At 43.0% G+C, this 21,407-nt stretch overlaps 1 protein-coding gene across 1 annotated transcript in view; it reads right to left on the bottom strand.

Moving 5' to 3' along the window:
• Positions 1-21,407, bottom strand: part of PTPRG (protein tyrosine phosphatase receptor type G) — a 687,996-nt gene that overhangs the window by 201,587 nt on the left and 465,002 nt on the right. The window contains exon 8 of the mRNA XM_075321067.1: positions 18,726-18,918. Within this exon, the coding sequence (XP_075177182.1) occupies positions 18,726-18,918 (193 nt within the window). The remainder of the gene's footprint in view (positions 1-18,725; positions 18,919-21,407) is intronic.

Genomic DNA, 21,407 nt, shown 5'->3' with positions numbered 1-21,407 from the left:
TGCTTGGCCACGCCAGGGGCGCGCTGGACTGCTTGGCCACGCCAGGGGCGCGCTGGACTGCTTGGCCACGCCAGGGGCGCGCTGGACTGCTTGGCCACGCCAGGGGCGCGCTGGACTGCTTGGCCACGCCAGGGGCGCGCTGGACTGCTTGGCCACACCAGGGGCACGCTGGACTGCTTGGCCACACCAGGGGCGCGCTGGACTGCTTGGCCACACTAGGGGCGCGCTGGACTGCTTGGCCACACCAGGGGCGCGCTGAACTGCTTGGCCACACCAGGGGCACGCTGAACTGCTTGGCCACACCAGGGGCACGCTGAACTGCTTGGCCACACCAGGGGCGCGCTGAACTGCTTGGCCACACCAGGGGCGCGCTGGACTGCTTGACCACACCAGGGGCGCGCTGAACTGCTTAGCCCCACCAGGGGTGCGCTGAACTGCTTGGCCACACCAGGGGTGCGCTGAGCTGCTTGGCCATACCACGGGGTACACTAAATACCTGACCTTAGTTTGAACAGTCATTATCTACAAAAATGTCTTGTAGACCATGTTGGATCCTGAAGAATCTCTATGTTCAAAATGACTCATATAGAATTGTGGTATTACTATTGGTTCACCAAGGATAAACAGAAAACATCAAATCTTCACAACTAAGGATTCAGAAAGTTTGAGTTTACGGGATACAATCTCAAGTTAGAAATTCATTTCCAGCAATTTTACATTTTATTTTAAAATTCTATTTAAATGTGTAAATATTTTTTTTTTTACAATAAAAACAGATAATTGACAAAGGGAAGAAATAATTAAGTGTCAGGAGAAGCTTGTGAAGAAACCAGTGAAAAAGAAAACCCAAACCCCAACACAACAGATTACAAGTATCCAAATGTCGACTGGTCAGTAACCACAACCACGATGTCACAGAATGGACGCCAGATAATGAAAGCCATAAACTCAAGACAGAACGTTAACCATGAGACTGGTGCTATAATGAGAGAATCACGGTCTAAAAAAAGGAGGGAAGGCTAGGTAGGAATAGGAAAGAGGGAGAAGATAAAGGATTTTTTCCCCCTAGAAGTAAAGACCAAGTGTTTGGGCATGTAGGGTGTCGAAGCCATAAAGGGACCAGAAGAACATATTATTGGCGGGTGATCATAAGACCATTGGGCGTATATGTTCTTGATCGTTCTTAAAGCATATTCAGTAATGCCTTAAGTGAAAAAACTCGTCAGGACAATGTAACATCCATGATCGGAAGGGTCCAAGGATCGGAATACATGAAACATCAAATTCATATATTAAGATAGCATGAAGTTTCACAGTTGAAGCAAGAAGAAGCTTGGTGATTCTGCATAGTTTGTGAATTAGAAAGAATGCATGAAAATTGCTTCCCAAAATTTGGTTAGTTTTTGGCAAATCCCAGAAAATATGCAAAATGGTTCCCCCTCATGTGATCCTCAATACTAAAAGGAGAAGGTAGGATGAAGGAAACAGGCTATACCGTTTAGGGTGAGGTACTTCCTTTTGAAGTAGATACTTTGTTTTTAGACTACATTCTCCACTTCATAGGTAAGGATGGTTGACCTTACCTATGTAGTCTTCTACTAGGCATTGCTCCCACGAGCCAGTTTCCTACTCCACACTGATGAGGGGCAAATACCCCGAAACAGCTGTCTGTGGATGGATACCATGTTTTGTCATAGGTGGTTTCCTTGACTAGAGACTGCCCTTCCCGTGGTTATTCCTTCTCGGTGAAAGACCTGGCTAGTTACCTGCCAGCGTTGAGAAACATGTGATGGTGTCTCCGCGGCTTCCTTGTTTTACATTCTCCACTTGTCACTCGGAAGCTCCAGAGGCCAAGATAAAGACCTCCTGACCTTTCTTTGTACTGTATGAACACCACATTCATACATGTCAAAAGTTATTTTTTGGAAGGGTCAACAAAAAGAAGAGGCAATGATACTAGAGAGTGTTCCCACGTTGGTGCTCAAATGTCCAGAATTTGGACTCTGGAATGTTGGTGATACGAGATCTTGTTACGTAAGTATTGAGTTGATGGTCATGGTCTTCACCGCTCTTGTTCAAGTATAGAACTGAAGACACAATATAGGCATTATCTTTGTCACCTACAGGCGTGGAGGAGTCCTCTGATGAATGGTATAATTTTGAAGACATGTGATGTCAGATAAGGCCGAGCCTTGAGGCGACTAATAAGCATTTTCTAATATAATGCAAAGAAAGAAGTGATCACCGCTTATACTTCAGGCATGGGAGACGCATGTCTGCACTTTAATTACACATATTATTAAAAGTCATGTTCAGACATATTACACCCTCGGCTGGTCGTAGAAATCCTCTGAAGTTCTGCTTTCCATCATTTCCTCGTTCCTCGAATGAGCATCTTGTCTTTAAATTTTATTACTCAAATACATCAATTCTAAACGACAAGGTGATAAATGGCGAGGAACTACATCTCAATCTGATGCTGCCCACGAAAATGAAGAAACGAATGAATCAGACTTTGGGACCTTCTCCTTCTCCCCTCCCGGCAAACCCTTTTATATGCTCCGGTAGACTCTGACAGTTTGAAATGAGATTCAGACTTTTGCATTAAAACCCATCACTTTCACAAATGATCGGCTCCTGCAAACATGAGTCAAAGCAATCTTCCATGCTTCCGACACCTGCAGCCCATGATGGCCAATAACTTTATATTTTGGAAGACTCAAATCTTTTTGGTATATTTTTGATTCATTGATTATATACTGTAGTTTTTATTTTCTACAAGACTAACATGATTGTTTTATGAATCATTTCCATAACCAAAATACTACCTCCCATGTCCCGGTATTGAGAGAGAATACAATCCATTTGTTCTTAAAGAAACCATCTTGTCCTACAACTGAATGTTGTCATAGGTTTCAGCTAACACTGATGAGTGGGGAAGTTTCACATTCCTATACACACCCCTGCTGCTCTTATTGGTGCATAGTTCTGCAAAGTTATTTCTTTGTTTGAGGTACTATATAAAAATTGTCACATGATGTAATAAAAACAGAACCTTTCAGTACACCGCAAATGTATGTGCTGTATTAATTTCCCAAGTGCTTGTAAAACAAATATTACTAATTTGGAGTTCCAATGGTATAGAAGGAGTGGATTTCACTCACAGTATAAATCTACTCCGGTATTTTGGTGGCAAATCACCTTAGATTTAGGTCATCCCAATATGTAGAGGGATGGCTCTACCGTCCCTCCCGATGATAGATGTCAGGTAGATTTTAACATGGACAATCTTTTTGTTCTTTGGAGTGGGAAGACCGATCTGGCAGCGGTTTAGGCCAAGTATTTCGGACTACTCTTGGGTGGCTATGCTCATAATATATAACAGCGGGCAGTGGTCCATTTGGATGGTTTCAGTGGTATCCTCCCACCCTAGTATACCTTTTATGCAGTGGTACTATACCGGCAAACAAAACCACTATTCTTTTTTTATCTAGGCATCCGGGTGTTAGCCATTTTTTTTTGCAGACCCTCAGACATGCACTTGGCTCAAAGTTGAGCAGGTCTATAAAGATTTTGCATGGACCACCCAGCCAGCCAAAAAAAAAAAAAAAAAAGTCACGAATATGTGAATGAACCCATTCGAAATTACAGGTTCCAGTGCTATCTGTGAATGTACGGATAACACTCGTATGCAAAAAAAAATGGACATTTCAATAAGTCCTTACTCCCTTCTCTCCAATCAGACCACCCTGAGCCCGATGGAGGGAAAGAAAAGAGTACAAGTGCCTATTGCCATGGACACTATACATCTACCACTAATGAACACAGAACTAGAAAAACATGGCTTCATTTTGTTCCATAAACAGGGTCATATTTGTTATTACAGATATTGCACTTCAGCTCCAATGGAGCGGAAGAGATCCAATAGCGCACATAACCGGCCGGCACTTTTTGGAATTTTGTACAACTTTAATTAAAAATGGCCGTACAATCAAAAATGACATTCGATAAATGGTGGTTTGTGGAACAGATAGTGTCCTTTCAATAAACTTTACATAAATGGATAATAAAAGGGGAATGTAAGAAAACTAGCAGTGATGGGCGAGTGTGCTTGTCACTGTTTGATAATCGATTGAGCATCGGGGTGCTCGGGTACTCACGGAGCTCATCCAAGTATTGTGGGTGCTCTGATATTTCGCCCATGAAACAATGACTACAATGCACGGGCTTGCTTCACTCCATGATGAGGAGTGTAGGCACACCCGGGGGAGAGACATTCACAGTCTCTGAATGGCTGTCCCGGCATATAAAAAAAACATTCTCGGATGTAGTGTGACAAAAATTAAAAATCCGGCCCTGACGTCTGCCAGAAATGCTGTGTTAATGGCTGGCTGTATGTGGGCAGAGACCCGAACAGGCCAAACATGGACTTTCCATAATGCTCGTTTTCTGACACTGAGCTCAGAGAGTCTGACCAGCTCGAATTGAAGAACGAGCATTCGAGCATCTTGGTGTGCACCCATCACTAGTTATTCATTCCGAAAGTCCACCTTGGTCAAAACAAGACTGCGGGATAAGTACAGACACACAGACCATTCTGCTGCCTTCTAGTAAGTGTTAAGGCCGCTTTACGCTACGACATCGCTAAAGCGATCTCGTTGGGGTCACAGAATTTGTGACGCACATCCGGCCTAGTTAGCGATGTCGTTGCGTGTGACACCTATGAGCGATTTTGAATCGTCGCAAAAACGTGCAAAAATCGCTAATCGGTGACATCCCCCCTAATCTCAATTATTGTTGCTGCTGCGTGTACGATGTTGTTCGTCGTTCCTGCGGCAGCACACATCGCTACGTGTGACACCGCAGGAACGAGGAACCTCACCTTACCTGCGGCCGCCGTCAATACGGAAGAAAGGAGGTGGGTGGGATGTTCCGGCCGCTCATCTCCGCTTCTATTGGGCGGCCGCTTAGTGACGTCGAACGAACCGCCCACTTAGAAAGGAGGCGGTTCGCCGGTCACAGCGACGTCGCTAGGCAGGTAAGTAGTATGATGGGTCCAGGCGTTGTTGTGCGCCACGGGCAGCGATTTTCCCGTGTCGCACAATTGATGGGGGCGGGTACCCATGCTAGCGATATTGGTAATGAGATCGCAGCGTGTAAAGCGGCCTTTAATCTCATCACATATCTGGATTCACAGCTACACTGCTCAATTCTGCTGTATTATGACCTCATGCGGCTGCTTCTGTGCTTCATAAAAACAGAGGAGCAGGAATCCCTCATGTCTGTTTGTGCTGTGTATGGGAGACGTCATGGCAGTTGTGTGTGCTGTGTATGGGAGACGTCATGGCAGCTGTGTGTCCTGTGTATGGGAGACGTCATGGCAGCTGTGCGCGCTGTGTATGGGAGACGTCATGGCAGCTGTGCGCTCTGTGTATGGGAGACGTCATGGCAGCTGTGTGTGCTGTGCATGGGAGACATCATAGCAGCTGTGTGTTCTGTATATGGGAGACATTACATAGCTGTTTGTGCTGTATATGGAAGACATCATGGCAGCTGTGTGTCCTGTCCATGGGAGACATCACGGCAGCTGTGTGTACTGTGTATGGGAGAAATCACGGCAGCTGTGAGTGCTGTGTATGGGAGACATCATGGCAGCTGTGTGTGCTATGTATGGGAGACGTCATGGCAGCTGTATGCTGTGTATGAGAAACGACATGACAGCTGTGTGCTGTGTATGGGAGACATCACGGCAGCTGTGTGTACTGTGTATGGGAGAAATCATGGCAGCTGTGTGTACTGTGTATGGGAGAAATCATGGCAGCTGTGTGTACTGTTTATGGGAAAAATCATGGCAGCTGTGTGTACTGTGTATGGGAGAAATCTCGGCAGCTGTGTGTGCTGTGTATGGGAAACATCACTGCAGCTGTGTGTGTTGTATATGGGAAACATCACGGCAGCCATGTGTGCTGTGTATGGGAGACGACATGGCATCTGTGTGTGCTGTATATTGGAGACATCATGGCAGCTGTGTGTGTAATGTATGGGAGACATGTCAGCTGTGTGTGCTGTGTATAGGAGACATCATGGCAGCTGTATGTGCTGTGTATGGTAGACATCATGGCAGCTGCATGTGCTGTGTGTGGGAGACATCATGGCAGCTGTGTGGGCTGTATATGGAAGACATCACAGTAGTTGTGTGTGCTGAATATGGAAGACATCACGGCAGCTGTGTGTGCTGTGCATGGAAGACATCACGGCATCTGTGTGTGCTGTGCATGGGAGACATCATAGCAGCTCATCTCCACCCACCAGCTCAGAGGCAACTGAAAATTAAGGAACTAACAAAAACGCAGGATACAAGTCATCTAATGACCAGGAATGGTGTGCACACACAGGACACCTTATTCTGAGCAGTCGCCTGGATGGACCGGGCTGATTTATTTCTTGTATAAAGGCCTCTGAAGCTATGGAAGGTTGGAGAAATTGCTCTGCTGTTTAGTATCCGGCTCTTCACCAGGGGAAATCCATTGTCTACGCTGAATATTTTTCCTTGTCTCTCGCTCGCGCTCTCTCTCTCGAGGTTTCCGTCCATCGATATGCAGGACTCGGTGAGACGCGCGGCTGCCGAGAACGTCGCCTTTCCTTGAGGTCATCCAACTAATCATATTTGAAATTCAAACAGAACAAATAAAACTGATCAAATCAACCCGACAACCATACTATATTAAAATCTATTGACATTCCGGGTCATTACGGGCGGCTGCGGCGGATTCATAATATATGAGCGTAATGTACACCATTATTTATCTAATGAATAAAGCTCTTTCTGGGTCTGAATCAAGATGTATTACATTTAACCAACGTGATGGTGACATTCTCCCGACGTGTGGATAACAGGCTGCGTTTCGAGCCGTCCTTCCAGTCTCGGTAATCACATACGACGACGCAGCGGCGCTAAGCATTTGCAAGTGCTCGCATACTAAGCAAGCGCTCGATAACGAGCGCGATGAGTTCATACATGGCTTGCATGGACATGGTGCGGAGACGCGAGGAAGATGAGGCGTTTGCTCACTCGCTCCGGTCACGCTGTGCAACAAACATGAATACTGATGCCTGACGTCATCCACCGTACTGCATCAGTGACCGAAATAGGGATCGATAGTCGTCTCGGTAGTGAGCTATATGGCTTTATTACGCAGGGCGTATATACAGTGTGTAATAAAATATTAACTCCCTATTTTATAAGGCAAATCAAAAATAAAATATGAAAAATAAAATCAATGCAAACTGAAAAGACAACTGAAAAAAAAAATGTATAAATATTCACGCCCCCCCCAATTAAGGGGAATGCGTTAACAGGATTTTACCTACCTAGTTATATGCGCATGTAGCTTTTTCAAAGACAAGTCTAACGATATCTTTACACGTCAAGTCCGTTCCTCCATTACTGAGAAATCAGCTACTGACTTGATATTCAAATGAGGCTGAAGAGCTATTTGTAGATCTGAAGCCTCCGTCACTCCAGCTCTATTATCTACCACTGCCGCCACCTCCTTCTGCCTGACTGATGGCTCCCTTGTTTGAAGTCACACAGTATAGAGGCGGTCAGGCAGGAAGGAGGTGGCGGCGCTCGGAGGGGAAAAGAGCTAAAGTAGATTTGAAGCCTACATCACTTCAGGTCTTTTCCCCTCCGAGCGCCGCCACCTCCTGCCTGCCTGACCGCCTCTATACTGTGTGACTTCAAACAAGGGAGCCATCAGTCAGGCAGAAGGAGGTGGCGGCAGTGGTAGATAATAGAGCTGGAGTGACGGAGGCTTCAGATCTACAATAGCTCTTCAGCTACATTTGCATATCAATTCAAATGCTGATTTCTCAGCAACAGAGGAACAGACTGATCGTGTAATGGTAACACTGGACTTGTCTTTGTATTTCAGTCTGTATTGATTTGTCTTTTCCAAATGTTATACTACTATAATGGGGAATAGAGCTGGAGTGATGAAGGCTTCAGATCTACCATAGTCCTTCAGCCACATTTGCATATAAATTCTAATATTGATTTCTCAGCAACAGACTGACCATGTAAAGGTAACGCTGGACTTGTCCTTGTATTTCAGTGTGCATTGTGTTTTCCAGATATTATACTAATATAATGGTTAATAGAGCTGGAGTGACGGAGGAGTCAGATCTACCATAGACCTTCAGCCACATTTACATATAAATTCTAATGCTGATTTCTCAGCAACAGAGGAACAGACTGACCATGTAAAGGTATCACTGGACTGGGCTATGTATTTCAGTCTGTACTGATTTGTCTTTTCCAGATTTTACATTATTATAATAGGGAATAGAGCTGGAGTGACATAGGCTTCAGATCTACCATAGTCCTTCAGCCATATTTGCATACAAATTCTAATTTGGATTTCTCAGCAACAGAGGATTTTGATTGGTCTTTTCCAGATTTTCCTTATTATTTTATACTAATATAATGGGGAGTAGAGCTGGAGTGATGAAGGCTTCAGATCTACCATAGTCCTTCAGAGACATTTGCATATAAATTCAAATGCAGATTTTTCAGTAATGGAGAAACGTACCGGCCATGTACGAGTATTGATGGACTTGTCTTTGAAAGTCCTATGTGTCAAATAGGGGCTTTTTTTTTGGAGGTGGGGGGGGGGGCGACTTATCAGATTCTCTTTAAAAAGAACCTATCAAGTACCTTATGCCCTCCCACAAAGGAGCATTCAAATGACATGTAAGTGACTGTATATTGACAGAGAAGAGTCAATCAGAGGGGGGGGTTCCGGACTGGCTGTGTGTGACATTGTAGTGGAGGCAATGATAAGTCCTGCTACTTAAACAAACATAGCAAATCAGCAATAGATCGTACCGCGACAAGACAGGCATTCCTGAATTCACTGTGTTAACCCTTGCAGCAAGCTGGCTTCAGCTTACAAAGCAAAAACCTGCTGACAGATCCACTTTGAAGAGGTTTATTAAAATGAAGTCTGAAAACCTGTCCGCCCCCATGTTCGCTTCCATCCATCACTCATCTCCAGTTCCGAGGCTCCAGACACATTTCCATACGTGTATCATGGATCCGAGCGGCTCTTTCTATTCGCTGCCCTTGAATCTTAGATTAATCAGCCTTTTAATTAGCGAGACAATAAATTCAGTGATCGATGCAAGAGCGTTTCATTGTCCGAGATCTTGAACGTTCCTTCTCTTTTACGAGCGTCAAATGGGTTAAAAACGAGAAATTCTCTCTCAATTTCCCAAATCTCCGTTCCCAGCTCTTGTGTTTTCGGTGCCCTCTCCGTGAACCGCGTCTGGTATTTATGCGGCTTCTACAAGAAAAACCAAAGGGGCCTCTGATATATTTTGCTCGGGGAAATTGTAGAAACTGAAGAAGCACGGGATCAACTTTCCAAAATGAACTTGACGCAGGCACCCAAAGGGATTGAGCGGGAAGCATGGTGTCACCGCTCTCCGCGAGAGGCGCAGGACGCAACCTTTTGAAGAGGTGATTGATGATGCGGTGGCAACAACTTTACTATGAGATATGGTTTCATTTATGATGTCAGGCTGGGTGAAATCATGAACGTGAACTAAATTGCCTCTCTTGAATAGCGCTGTACCTTTGACTTCGGATCAATAGTTGGAACGTTGCCTCAGCCGGGAAACATGTCGAGAGAAAACCCTCATGTCTGGTGAAAAAGACTTCGAAGGGACCGAGGCGGCTAAATTGGCTATTATCTCAGATTAACCTGGAGAACTAAATAGGGGAAACATTAACATCCCAGGTGCGGGCTGAAATGTCCCATTTATTGATCGGAAATCAAAAGGTTTTAGACTCAAACGCAGAAATGTTGCATCAGCGGAGGACGCGGTGAATGGCTGCAGAAATTGTCACAAATCCAAAATTAAAAACACACAGCATTTTTTTTGCATAAAAAAAAAATCTTTAAGTGAAAATGAAAGTGAAAATGAAAAAGAAAGAAAGAAAAATTAAAGTGAAAATGAAAGTGAAAATGATAACCTTCATCATTTATTTTCAGACCCCAATTGCAGTCAGATCTAACTTTTACTTAATTTTTTTCTCTTGTTGAACTTGTTGATTGTCTCTTCCAGGAATACAGGCTATTTGAGCTCTGTATTAAGGGTGCTTCTCTCTTCATTTTCATAAACCAATACAGCTCCAGTACTGTACTTTCCTCTTTGCCAGTTTCTGTGCCCTGGTGTGGTGGCAATCTGGGTAATTAGGGAGTTAATAGCAGCCCACATGAGCCACTAAGTCCTAGATTAGTGATGGGGACGTCTCATAGATGCCTGCCATCACTAATCTGTAAGTGACAGTAAATAAACACCGAAAAATTTCTTTATTTGGAATAAAATACAAAAAACACCCTCTTTCACCGCTTTATTAACCCTAGATCTCCCCTGCAGGTCCAAAGTAATCCACACAAGGTCCCACGATGACTCAGCTCTGCTACATGTAAGTCCCAGCGAGCGGCCATAGAGCATGACTGCCCACTGTGAGTGCAGACAGAGACTGAGGCGCGTAATCAGTGATGACGTCACTCAGGTGATTTGCGGTCACGGCTAGACGTTCACACCTATGACTGCAAATCACCTGAGTGATGTCACAGCTGATGGCGCGGCTCAGTCTGTCTGCTTTCACAGTGAGCAGTCATGCTCCATGGCTGCTGTGGTGTGGTGTGGGGTTAAATTTCTGAACTCTGCTACATCTAAAAACTGTCACAACCGCTGGCTCTAGTGAACTAAGTGACACCGCTGGAATCAGGGTCCCTTTTCCAACATTATGCTGTGCTCAAATGAGGTAGTGAAAATCTGGTGTTTGATTCCCTTTAACATAAAATATTGAAGATACGACTATGGGTGAATTTACACCCGAAACGCGTAGGTGCGTCATCAAACGCCATTTCATCTGTTATCTGCTGTCCCTTGTATCAATTTTATCTAAATAAAAAAAGAACCTGTTTTTTTGGAGACTGATCATCTTTCTTCATTAGGAGAGAAAATTACTAATATTTTTACACTTATACAAGTTACAATATAAGAAGGCCAATGTGAGCAAAATACTCTGCTTCTATGCCCTTGGAACTCCAAATTAATAAGATTTGTTTTACAAGCGCTTGGAGAAATCAATACAGCACACACCATCTATGAGAGTTTCTGCTTTTTTACATCATGTGACCAGCTTATATAGTACCTCACACAAAGAAATTACCCTCCACTAATAAGAGCCGCAGGGGTGTGTGCAGAAATGTGAAACCTCCCCGCCCATCACTGCTATCTCAACCCTATGATATTCAGTTATAAGACAATTTGGTTTCTACACAATACAAAACAACTTGTATTCTCTCACACCGAACACAAAAAAACAAAGTCTTCCAGTATTGAGCTAATTATTACCAGGCATGGTCATGTTGGCGCAATGAGATACAGAATCCTTAAATGTAGCAGAATATAGAAATACAGGAATGAAACCTCAAAGCCTCCAGCAAACATGAGGTTAAACTCCATGTGAAATTGAGCGCCGGATACAGGTTTTATGAATCAGGAAGGTAAAAGGTCAGAAGTGCAGTAAATGCTCATAATTGCCAAAGTCTTTGGGCTTTTTTTCTTTCCAGCTTCTGGAGGAGTTTACTTATTTGGCTTGGAGGAGATTTTTCAGAAAAGGTCAGAAGATGCCCAGCCTTGTAATCGAGAACTAACTCTGCAAACAAATTGGTGGCCTCCAGGCTCCGTTCAGACCTGTGTGCACTAAACAGTATATACGCACCACTCCATCAACTGCTATATGAGAAAGCGGAAAAAAATGTAGTGGAGGATTGTGAGTGATGAGGTTTAATTTCTTACATTTCTGTACAGTTTCTTCGGACCTGTTCACATGTCCATTGCGTAGGAACCAATAAATGTAATAACGAGAAAGAAATGTCCAGCATAATTAAGGCTTCTTTATTCCAATTTTTTAAAAATACAATTGGCAGCAACAGGAGACATGGCACACACAGATAACCTCGGGTGACCTTGAGTTCACTCGAGGTTATGTCTGCTGTTGCTGTCAATTCTATTTTTAAAAAATTTGGAATAAAGAAGCCTTTATTATGCTGGACATAATTTCTCTTATTACATTTATTGGTTCCTACGGAATGGACATGTGAGCAGGTCCGAAGAAACTTCACAGAAATGTAAGAAACTAAACCTCGTCACTCACAATCCTCCACTACGTTATTTTCTAATTGTAATGAGCAGCTGATGCTTGGATGGGCTCAACTTTTTATCTGAGTATAATGGAAATCGAAGGGGAACTCTAGCATTTTTCCTGAAGCGTTCCCAATTGACTTCCAATATACTTCGATGTTTGAATTGTGCCCATCCAAGTATCCAACTGCTCATTACGAGTACTGAGCAATTGAGCATGGTAGTGCCCGCTCATCACTAGTTACTAGTACTAAGCACCCGAGCATGGTAGTGCTCACTCATCACTAGTACCGAGCACCCGAGCATGGTAGTGCCCGCTCATCACTAGTTACCAGTACTGAGCACCCGAGCATGGTAGTGCCCGCTCATCACTAGTTACGAGTACTGAGCACCTGAGCATGGTAGTGCCCGCTCATCACTAGTTACCAGTACAGGGCACTAGAGCATGGTAGTGCCCGCTCATCACTAGTTACCAGTACAGGGCACTAGAGCATGGTAGTGCCCGCTCATCACTAGTTACGAGTACTCGAGCATGGTAGTGCCCGCTCATCACTAGTTACTAGTACTAAGCACCCGAGCATGGTAGTGCCTGCTCATCACTAGTTACCAGTACAGGGCACTAGAGCATGGTAGTGCCCGCTCATCACTAGTTACGAGTACTCGAGCATGGTAGTGCCCACTCACTAGTTATGAGTACTGAGCACCTGAGCATGGTAGTGCCCGCTCATCACTAGTTATGAGTACTGAGCACATGAGCATGGTAGTGCCCGCTCATCACTAGTTACTAGTACTAAGCACCCGAGCATGGTAGTGCTCGCTCGTCACTAGTTACTAGTACCGAGCACCCGAGCATGGTAGTGCCCGCTCATCACTAGTTACCAGTACAGGGCACTAGAGCATGGTAGTGCCCGCTCATCACTAGCTACGAGTACTCGAGCATGGGAGTTCCCACTCATGACTAGTTACGAGTACTCGAGCATGGGAGTGCCCGCTCATCACTAGTTACGAGTACTCGAGCATGGTAGTGCCCACTCATCACTAGCTACGAGTACTCGAGCATGGGAGTTCCCACTCATGACTAGTTACGAGTACTCGAGCATGGGAGTGCCCACTCATCACTAGTTATGAGTACTGAGCACCTGAGCATGGTAGTGCTCTACATATCATTAGAAGACTAACATTTTTCTGTCCATTTGGATCACTGTACTTTATAATTTCCTCTCTGTCCTTTCTTGATCCACATGTTTAGAACCATAAATGTGGCGTTATATAATATTGAGCTCATCCATGTGTAAGGACTGTGTACACACTTGGGTAAATTTACTATGATGACAAATAACCTCAGTATATCTCTCTAACGTAAGCAGGGGCACAACAAAATAACCTCAATGAAGACGTTCCCCCTTACGGCATTTGCCCCCATGACCCCGGTTTATACCGGTCATTTATCTTCTGCAGCACCGATAACCCAAGTGTCGGAGGAATCTGGACCAAAAGAGTCAATTACCCACATAATATATAGAGATCGAGGTCATCTGTTTGAGGTTCATTAAGGAAAAAACAATTCCCCGTCACAAACCGGTCGTATTTTTCCTTTTTAATTCCCATGACCGGGCAGAGAGAATCAATGTGCTCGCGCTTGTAATAATTACAGCTATTGGCAGAAAGCGATTGAAGCGATTTAGGTAACTGAGCAAATGAGCTCCCTCCCCAGGTCCACGATGCAGAAGCCGCGGCACCGGCCGTGCCAAACAATGTCATCATCACCGAATTGTTGGTTCAGTCCTGGCTACTTTGGCCGGGGACACCTGAAGGATTTTGGGAAGCCGCACAAAAGTGCTTTTATCTCCCTTTCAGATGCACAAATGTATTTGTAATGGAATTGGCCGGGACTTTGGAAACAAGGACCAAATGCAATGAGCGGAGAAATGCAGCTCGAGTGCGCGATTCACAGGATGAGTCAACTGAAATGAGAAACATTCCGCGAATTCTGGAAGAAAAACAGAAGCAAAACACTGGACTACGACGTACGGAGGTACGCAGACGCGGACAGCTGCCGGCCATTAGGAGTACGGAGAGCGGAGCGAACCCAGGATTACAAAGGACAAAGTAGCATTATGTGCATCAATAACAAAGAAAAACATAACGGCATTGTGACGGGGTGAAGAGAAACCTGGAAAAAGAGGAAACTGCTGTAACACTATGCTACAATATCGATAAAATGGAAATAAAATATACAGTGTTCTATATAAAATCAGGTTTTATGTTTAACAACCTTCATGAACTTATTTCTTCGTGTGATTAAGGAAAAAAAATATATATATGTATCTATAATATATATATTATATATATATATATATATATTATATATATATATATATATATATATATATATATCTATATATATATATATATATATTATATATTAATATATATATATATATTATATACATCTAGCTATACATTATATATATATATATATCTCTAGCTATATAATTATATGTATTATATATATCTATATATATATATATATATATATATATATATATATATATATATATATATATATTATATAAAATATCTATCTATCTGTATATTATATATATCTAGCTATTATATATATGGGCGGCACGGTGGCTCAGTGGTTAGCACTGCAGTCTTGCAGCGCTGGGGTCCTGGGTTCAAATCCCACCAAGGACACTATCTGCAAGGAGTTTGTATGTTCTCCCCGTGTTTGCGTGGGTTTCCTCCGGGTACTCCGGTTTCCTCCCACACTCCAAAGACATACAGATAGGGACTCTAGATTGTGAGCCCCAATGGGGACAGTGTTGCCAATGTATGTAAAGTGCTATGGAATTAATAGCGCTATATAAATGAATAAAATTATTATTATTATTATTATTATCTAGATATATATATATATATATATATTATATATATCTAGCTATATATTATATATATATAGCTATTATATATATATATATATATATATATATATAATCACTAGATAGATAGATATCTAGATATATATATATATATATATATATATTATCTATCTATCTATTATATATATCTAGCTATATATATATATATATATATATATCTATATATTATATATATCTAGCTATATATATATATATATATATATATATATATATATATATATATATATATATATATATATTTATTTTTTTTATTTCTTTGATCTGCACTTCTCCACTCATTGCATTTGGTCCATATTTCTAAAGACCCGGCCAATTCCATTATATTATTATATCTATATATCTCGCTCTCTCTATTATATATATTTTTTATTAATTATTTTTTTTTATTTTTCTTTTTGCTTTCCACACTGGCCACTGGTTTTATAACCATAGGAGGATTTTTTGTGTGTATATATATATATATGTTTCTTCAGGCTATGTATGTAGTGTTTTTTGTGGTTTTTTTTTCCTGTATTATCATGTGATGCATTAGTCTAAGGGCTACCACTAGGTGTTCTCCACTCGATTGCAACACCTGTGTGAGGACCTCGGATCACAGCTTGACTACAATCAGTTGTTCTTATAGGAGCCTCAGCACACCTTAAAGATCAGTTTTGGCTTGGACCGTGAAGAGGGTGGTTTATACCGCCGAAACGCGTTGTCCGTAACGCACTATTTCCTGCAACTTATTATTTACAGCTTTATTATATATTTTTTTAATTTTTCTACTAATAAATCTAGTTTTATGCCAACCGGACCTCTTGATATTTAATGGATCCCTTTTCCATATAATTAATATATATTATAATATATTATAATATGTATATAATATATTATAAAAAAAATTACATATATATTATATATGTGTATATATATATATATATATATATATATATATATATATATATATGTGTATATATATATATATATATATATATATATATATATATACACACATATATATATATATATATATATATATATATATATATATATATATATATATATATATATATATATATATATATATATATATATATATATATATATATATATATATATATATATATATATATGCGTGTGTATGTGTGTACAGTGTATGTATGTGTGTGTTTTTATAACACTAGGTCACATCTTTCAGACAAAAAATGAATTTTTAGATAGTTGTTTGTCCGCCCGGTGCTCCATGGAGTCTGCTAGACTGGGCTATCTAAAGGCACAGCTCCTCGGCTAATGTATTGTATTGTATTATGTAATATTACAGATTTGTTTGGTACAGATCCACAATCACTATTATATACCATTGTGTAAAGCAGCATAATGTACATTGCCTGTATCAACACATTCTGAACCTCATACTAGGAGGTCATTCAATCCAATCTTTACCCATTGTTATTAGAAGAGAGTATTGTGTAACGAGGGCTCTTCGCAGCTAGCATTATGGATTTGTAATACTGTAATAGAAATGACATGGATGCAGTCTTTGAGTGTATATGGACACACAATCTTGCATAGTAATTTAAAGAGGTTTTTCATTACTAATGTGAACCCCTTTTATTTGTCCTAACTCTTCCAAACAAACACTTTTCTAATATACTTCTGCTACCTACTCTGCTCCTATAAGCTCATCTCTCTGCGGTGCATATATACTGCCCACCATATATACTCTGCGGCACCCCCACCAGTGACATGCAGTGTTCAGCTTGTGCGATTCTGGTCTCCAGGCCGGAATGATCAAAGCAAAACATCAATAAAAGGTTTTTATGTGCTGCACAGAGATAATCTTATAGGAGCAGGGTTGGGAAAATGTTAGTTAGGAAAAGTTAGGACAAATGAAAGGGTGACTACATTAGTAGTGGAAAACTCCATTAGGCACCTCCCATATCTCCATGACACTGGGGTCCATGAATACATCAACCCTTCTCACTGAAGGCAGTAGTAGTACAGTGGGAAAGTGTTAGTTAGGAAGAGTTGGGACAAATGAAAGGGGGGGTCACATTCATAGTGGAACACTCTTAAGCATATCCCATATCTCCATGACACTGGGGTATATCAACCCTTTGCACTGAAGGCAGTAGTAGGCAGAAGTAGTATATTATTCAGAAAGTGTTAGGACAAATTAAAGGGGTATCACATTATGATTAGGAAGAGTTAGGACAAATGAAAGGGGGACTACATTAGTAGTGGAACACTCTTAAGCATATCCCATATCTCCAGGACACTGGGGTACATCAACCCTTTGCACTGAAGGAAGTAGAAGGCAGAAGAAGTATATTCAGAAAGTGTTAGGACAAATAAAAGGGTATCACATTCGAAGTGGAACACTACACTACTAGGGTACATGAGTACACCAACCCTTCACACTGAAGGTAATAGCAGTAGGCAGAAGTATATTGGGAAAGTGTTAGTTAGGAAGAGTTAGGACAAATGAAAGAGGTGGTCACATTAGTAGTGGAACGCTCTTAAGCATTTCCATTATCTCCAGGACACTGGGATATATCAAGTTTTTGCACTAGTGTCAGAAAAAGTATATTCAGAAAGTGTTAGGAAGAGTTATGACAAATAAAAGGGGTATCACATTAGAAGTTGAATACCATTTTAAGCATCTCCCATATCTCCATGACACTTGGGTACATGAGTACACCAACCATTCGCACTGAAGGCAGTAATAGTAGGCAGAAGAAGTATATTGGGAAAGTGTTAGTTAGGAAAAGTTAGGACAAATGAAAGGTGGTCAAATTAGTAGTGGAACACTTAAGCATCTCCCATATCTCCATGACGCTGGGGTACATCAACCCTTCGCACTGAAGGCAATAGTAGGCAGAAGTAGTATATTATTCAGAAAGTGTTAGGACAAATTAAAGGGGTATCACATTATGATAATTAGGAAGTGTTAGGACAAATGAAAGGGGGACTACATTAGTAGTGGAACACTATTTTAGGCATCTCCTATGTCTCCTAGACACTGGGGTATATCAAAGCTTTGCACTGAAGGCAGTAGTAGGCAGAAGACGTATATTCAGAAAGTGTTAGGAAAAGTTAGGACAAATAAAAGAGGTATCACATTAGAAGTGGAACACTATTTTAAACATCTCCCATATCTCCATGACACTGGGGTAAATGAGTACATCAACCCATCGCACTGAAGGCAGTAGTAGTAGGCAGAAGAAGTATATTGGGAAAGTGTTAGTTAGGAAAAGTTAGGACAAATGAAAGGTGCATCACATTAGTAGTGGAAAACCACTAAGTATCTCCTATAGCTTCATGACACTGGAGTACATCAACCCTTCGCTCTGACGTTTGGTGGACAAACAGAAGCTTTGCACATTTTACCTGCAATTTTCCAAGCGTAGTTTATTTATTAATCTCTTTGGCTCAGTGGGATATGTTGATTGAAACAGAAAACGTATACCCGCTGTTCTAAGAGCGGCATCTTAATTAAACACCTGTCTTTCCAAATTCAATTCTAACCGAAAAAGAACTTACAACAGGCCTACAACATGTGGAGCGCGTTACCTTTAGAAGCTTCCGTGCCAAAAAGATTGTCCAAGTCGTCAGACATGTCTTGGCTCCAAGCGTCTTTCACAGCAGACTTGTACACAACCCTATCATTTAGAGGCTGTTTTGGTCTGAAGTTGTTCCTCAAATAATCCACGGATTTGACATGGTCCTGCTGCTCCGTGGTAAATATGGAATAGAAAGCTTCCAGCTGAAACCACAAAATTACACAGAAGAGTTAAAGACCGTCCATTTATAAGCAGCATTATTTATAGACGCTCGCCATGACATGGATGATGGGGATGATATGTTTTCTGCATCCAAGAGCTACATCGAAAACGCGTCCACCCACTGAAAGGAATGCCGAGGTGGACCGAAGAGCCAGAAAAAGCCACGGATTCAAAAATACCCACAAAAGTAAGAATTTACGAAACCGGTAAAGCTGGCGGCTCTCAAAACACAAGCTGGATACTACGACTTGTAGACTTTCTAGCACATTTTCCTAATATTTCCAGCTTTTAGAAAGAATAGGTTGAAATACATTTTTGAGACCAGCTTATTTTTGCTTAAATTCTCACTTTACTGCCATGATGGGAACATTTCTTATAAATTTGTGGTAAACTAATCTCTGCTGGAAAATAATTTTTTACCGAGAACATAAAATTAATAATTTTCAGAAACTTTTTTTTTGGGTGTGCTGTGTGCCACCCACCCAGTGCGGTCCGCCACCTTCCCCCAGTGCTATCCATGTCCCTCAGTCCTATTTGTGCCCGGCAGTACTGTCTGTTTCTTCCAGTGATGTCCGAGCTCCTTCTGTGATGTATATGTCCCGGGCCTCTCCTGTAATGTAGTGAAGTGTATATGCCTCCAACCCCTCCAGTAATGTATATGTCCCCAGCCCCTCCAGTAATGTTTGTCCCCCGCCCTTGCTGTGATGTTATGTTCCCAGTCCCTCCTGCGATGCCTATGTCCCCAGCCCCTCTCCTGCTATGTATATGTCCCCAGCCCCTTCTGCGATGTATATGTCCCCAGCCCCTCCTGCGATGTATATGTCCCCAGCCCCTCCTGCGATGTATATGTCCCCAGCCCCTCCTGCGATGTATATGTCCCCAGCCCCTCCTGCGATGTATATGTCCCCAGCCCCTCCTGAGATGTATATGTCCCCAGCCCCTCCTGCGATGTATATGTCCCCAGCCCCTCCTGCGATGTATATGTCCCCAGCCCCTCCTGCGATGTATATGTCCCCAGCCCCTCCTGCGATGTATATGTCCCCAGCCCCTCCTGCGATGTATATGTCCCCAGCCCCTCCTGCGATGTATATGTCCCCAGCCCCTCCTGCGATGTATATGTCCCCAGCCCCTCCTGCGATGTATATGTCCCCAGCCCCTCCTGCGATGTATATGTCCCCAGCCCCTCCTGCGATGTATATGTCCCCAGCCCCTCCTGCGATGTATATGTCCCCAGCCCCTCCTGCGATGTATATGTCCCCAGCCCCTCCTGCGATGTATATGTCCCCAGCCCCTCCTGCGATGTATATGTCCCCAGCCCCTCCTGCGATGTATATGTCCCCAGCCCCTCCTGCGATGTATATGTCCCCAGCCCCTCCTGCGATGTATATGTCCCCAGCCCCTCCTGCGATGTATATGTCCCCAGCCCCTCCTGCGATGTATATGTCCCCAGCCCCTCCTGCGATGTATATGTTCCCAGCCCCTCCTGCGATGTATATGTCCCCAGCCCCTCCTGCGATGTATATGTCCCCAGCCCCTCCTGCGATGTATATGTTCCCAGCCCCTCCTGCGATGTATATGTCCCCTGCCCCTCCTGCGATCTATATGTCCCCTGCCCCTCCTGCGATGTATATGTCCCCAGCCCCTCCTGCGATGTATATGTCCCCAGCCCCTCCTGCGATGTATATGTCCCCAGCCCCTCCTGCGATGTATATGTCCCCAGCCCCTCCTGCGATGTATATGTCCCCAGCCCCTCCTGCGATGTATATGTCCCCAGCCCCTCCTGCGATGTATATGTCCCCAGCCCCTCCTGCGATGTATATGTCCCCAGCCCCTCCTGCGATGTATATGTCCCCAGCCCCTCCTGCGATGTATATGTCCCCAGCCCCTCCTGCGATGTATATGTTCCCAGCCCCTCTTGCGATGTATATGTCCCCTGCCCCTCCTGCGATCTATATGTCCCCTGCCCCTCCTGCGATGTATATGTCCCCAGCCCCTCCTGCGATGTATATGTCCCCAGCCCCTCTTGCGATGTATAAGTCCCCAGCCCCTCCTGCGATGTATAAGTCCCCAGCCCCTCCTGCGATGTATATGTCCCCAGCCCCTCTTGCGATGTATAAGTCCCAAGCCCCTCCTGTGATGTATATGTCTCTAGTCGTCATGGGTGATTTCAACATCCCCATTGACACTTCCCACTCATCTGTCTCCAAACTTCTAACACTCGCTGCCTCCTTTGGTCTCACCCAATGGTCTTCTGCAGCTACTCACAAAGATGGCCACACGCTGGACCTCATCTTCACTCGCCTCTGTTCCCTATCTAACCTCTCTAACTCACCTCTCCCCCTGTCTGACCACAACCTACTCACATTCTCTTCCCTCTCTTCTCCAAGTACGCAAACCCCCCCTCCACAAACTTTCACACCCTCGCAGAAATATAAAACACATTGATTTACACGCCCTTTCTCAGTCCCTT

This window comes from Anomaloglossus baeobatrachus, chromosome 8, assembly GCF_048569485.1.
Source record: "Anomaloglossus baeobatrachus isolate aAnoBae1 chromosome 8, aAnoBae1.hap1, whole genome shotgun sequence".
Classification (NCBI taxonomy): Eukaryota; Metazoa; Chordata; class Amphibia; order Anura; family Aromobatidae; genus Anomaloglossus; species Anomaloglossus baeobatrachus.
Note: the sequence above shows the minus strand (reverse complement) of the source record. Positions and strands in the feature narration are given on the sequence as shown.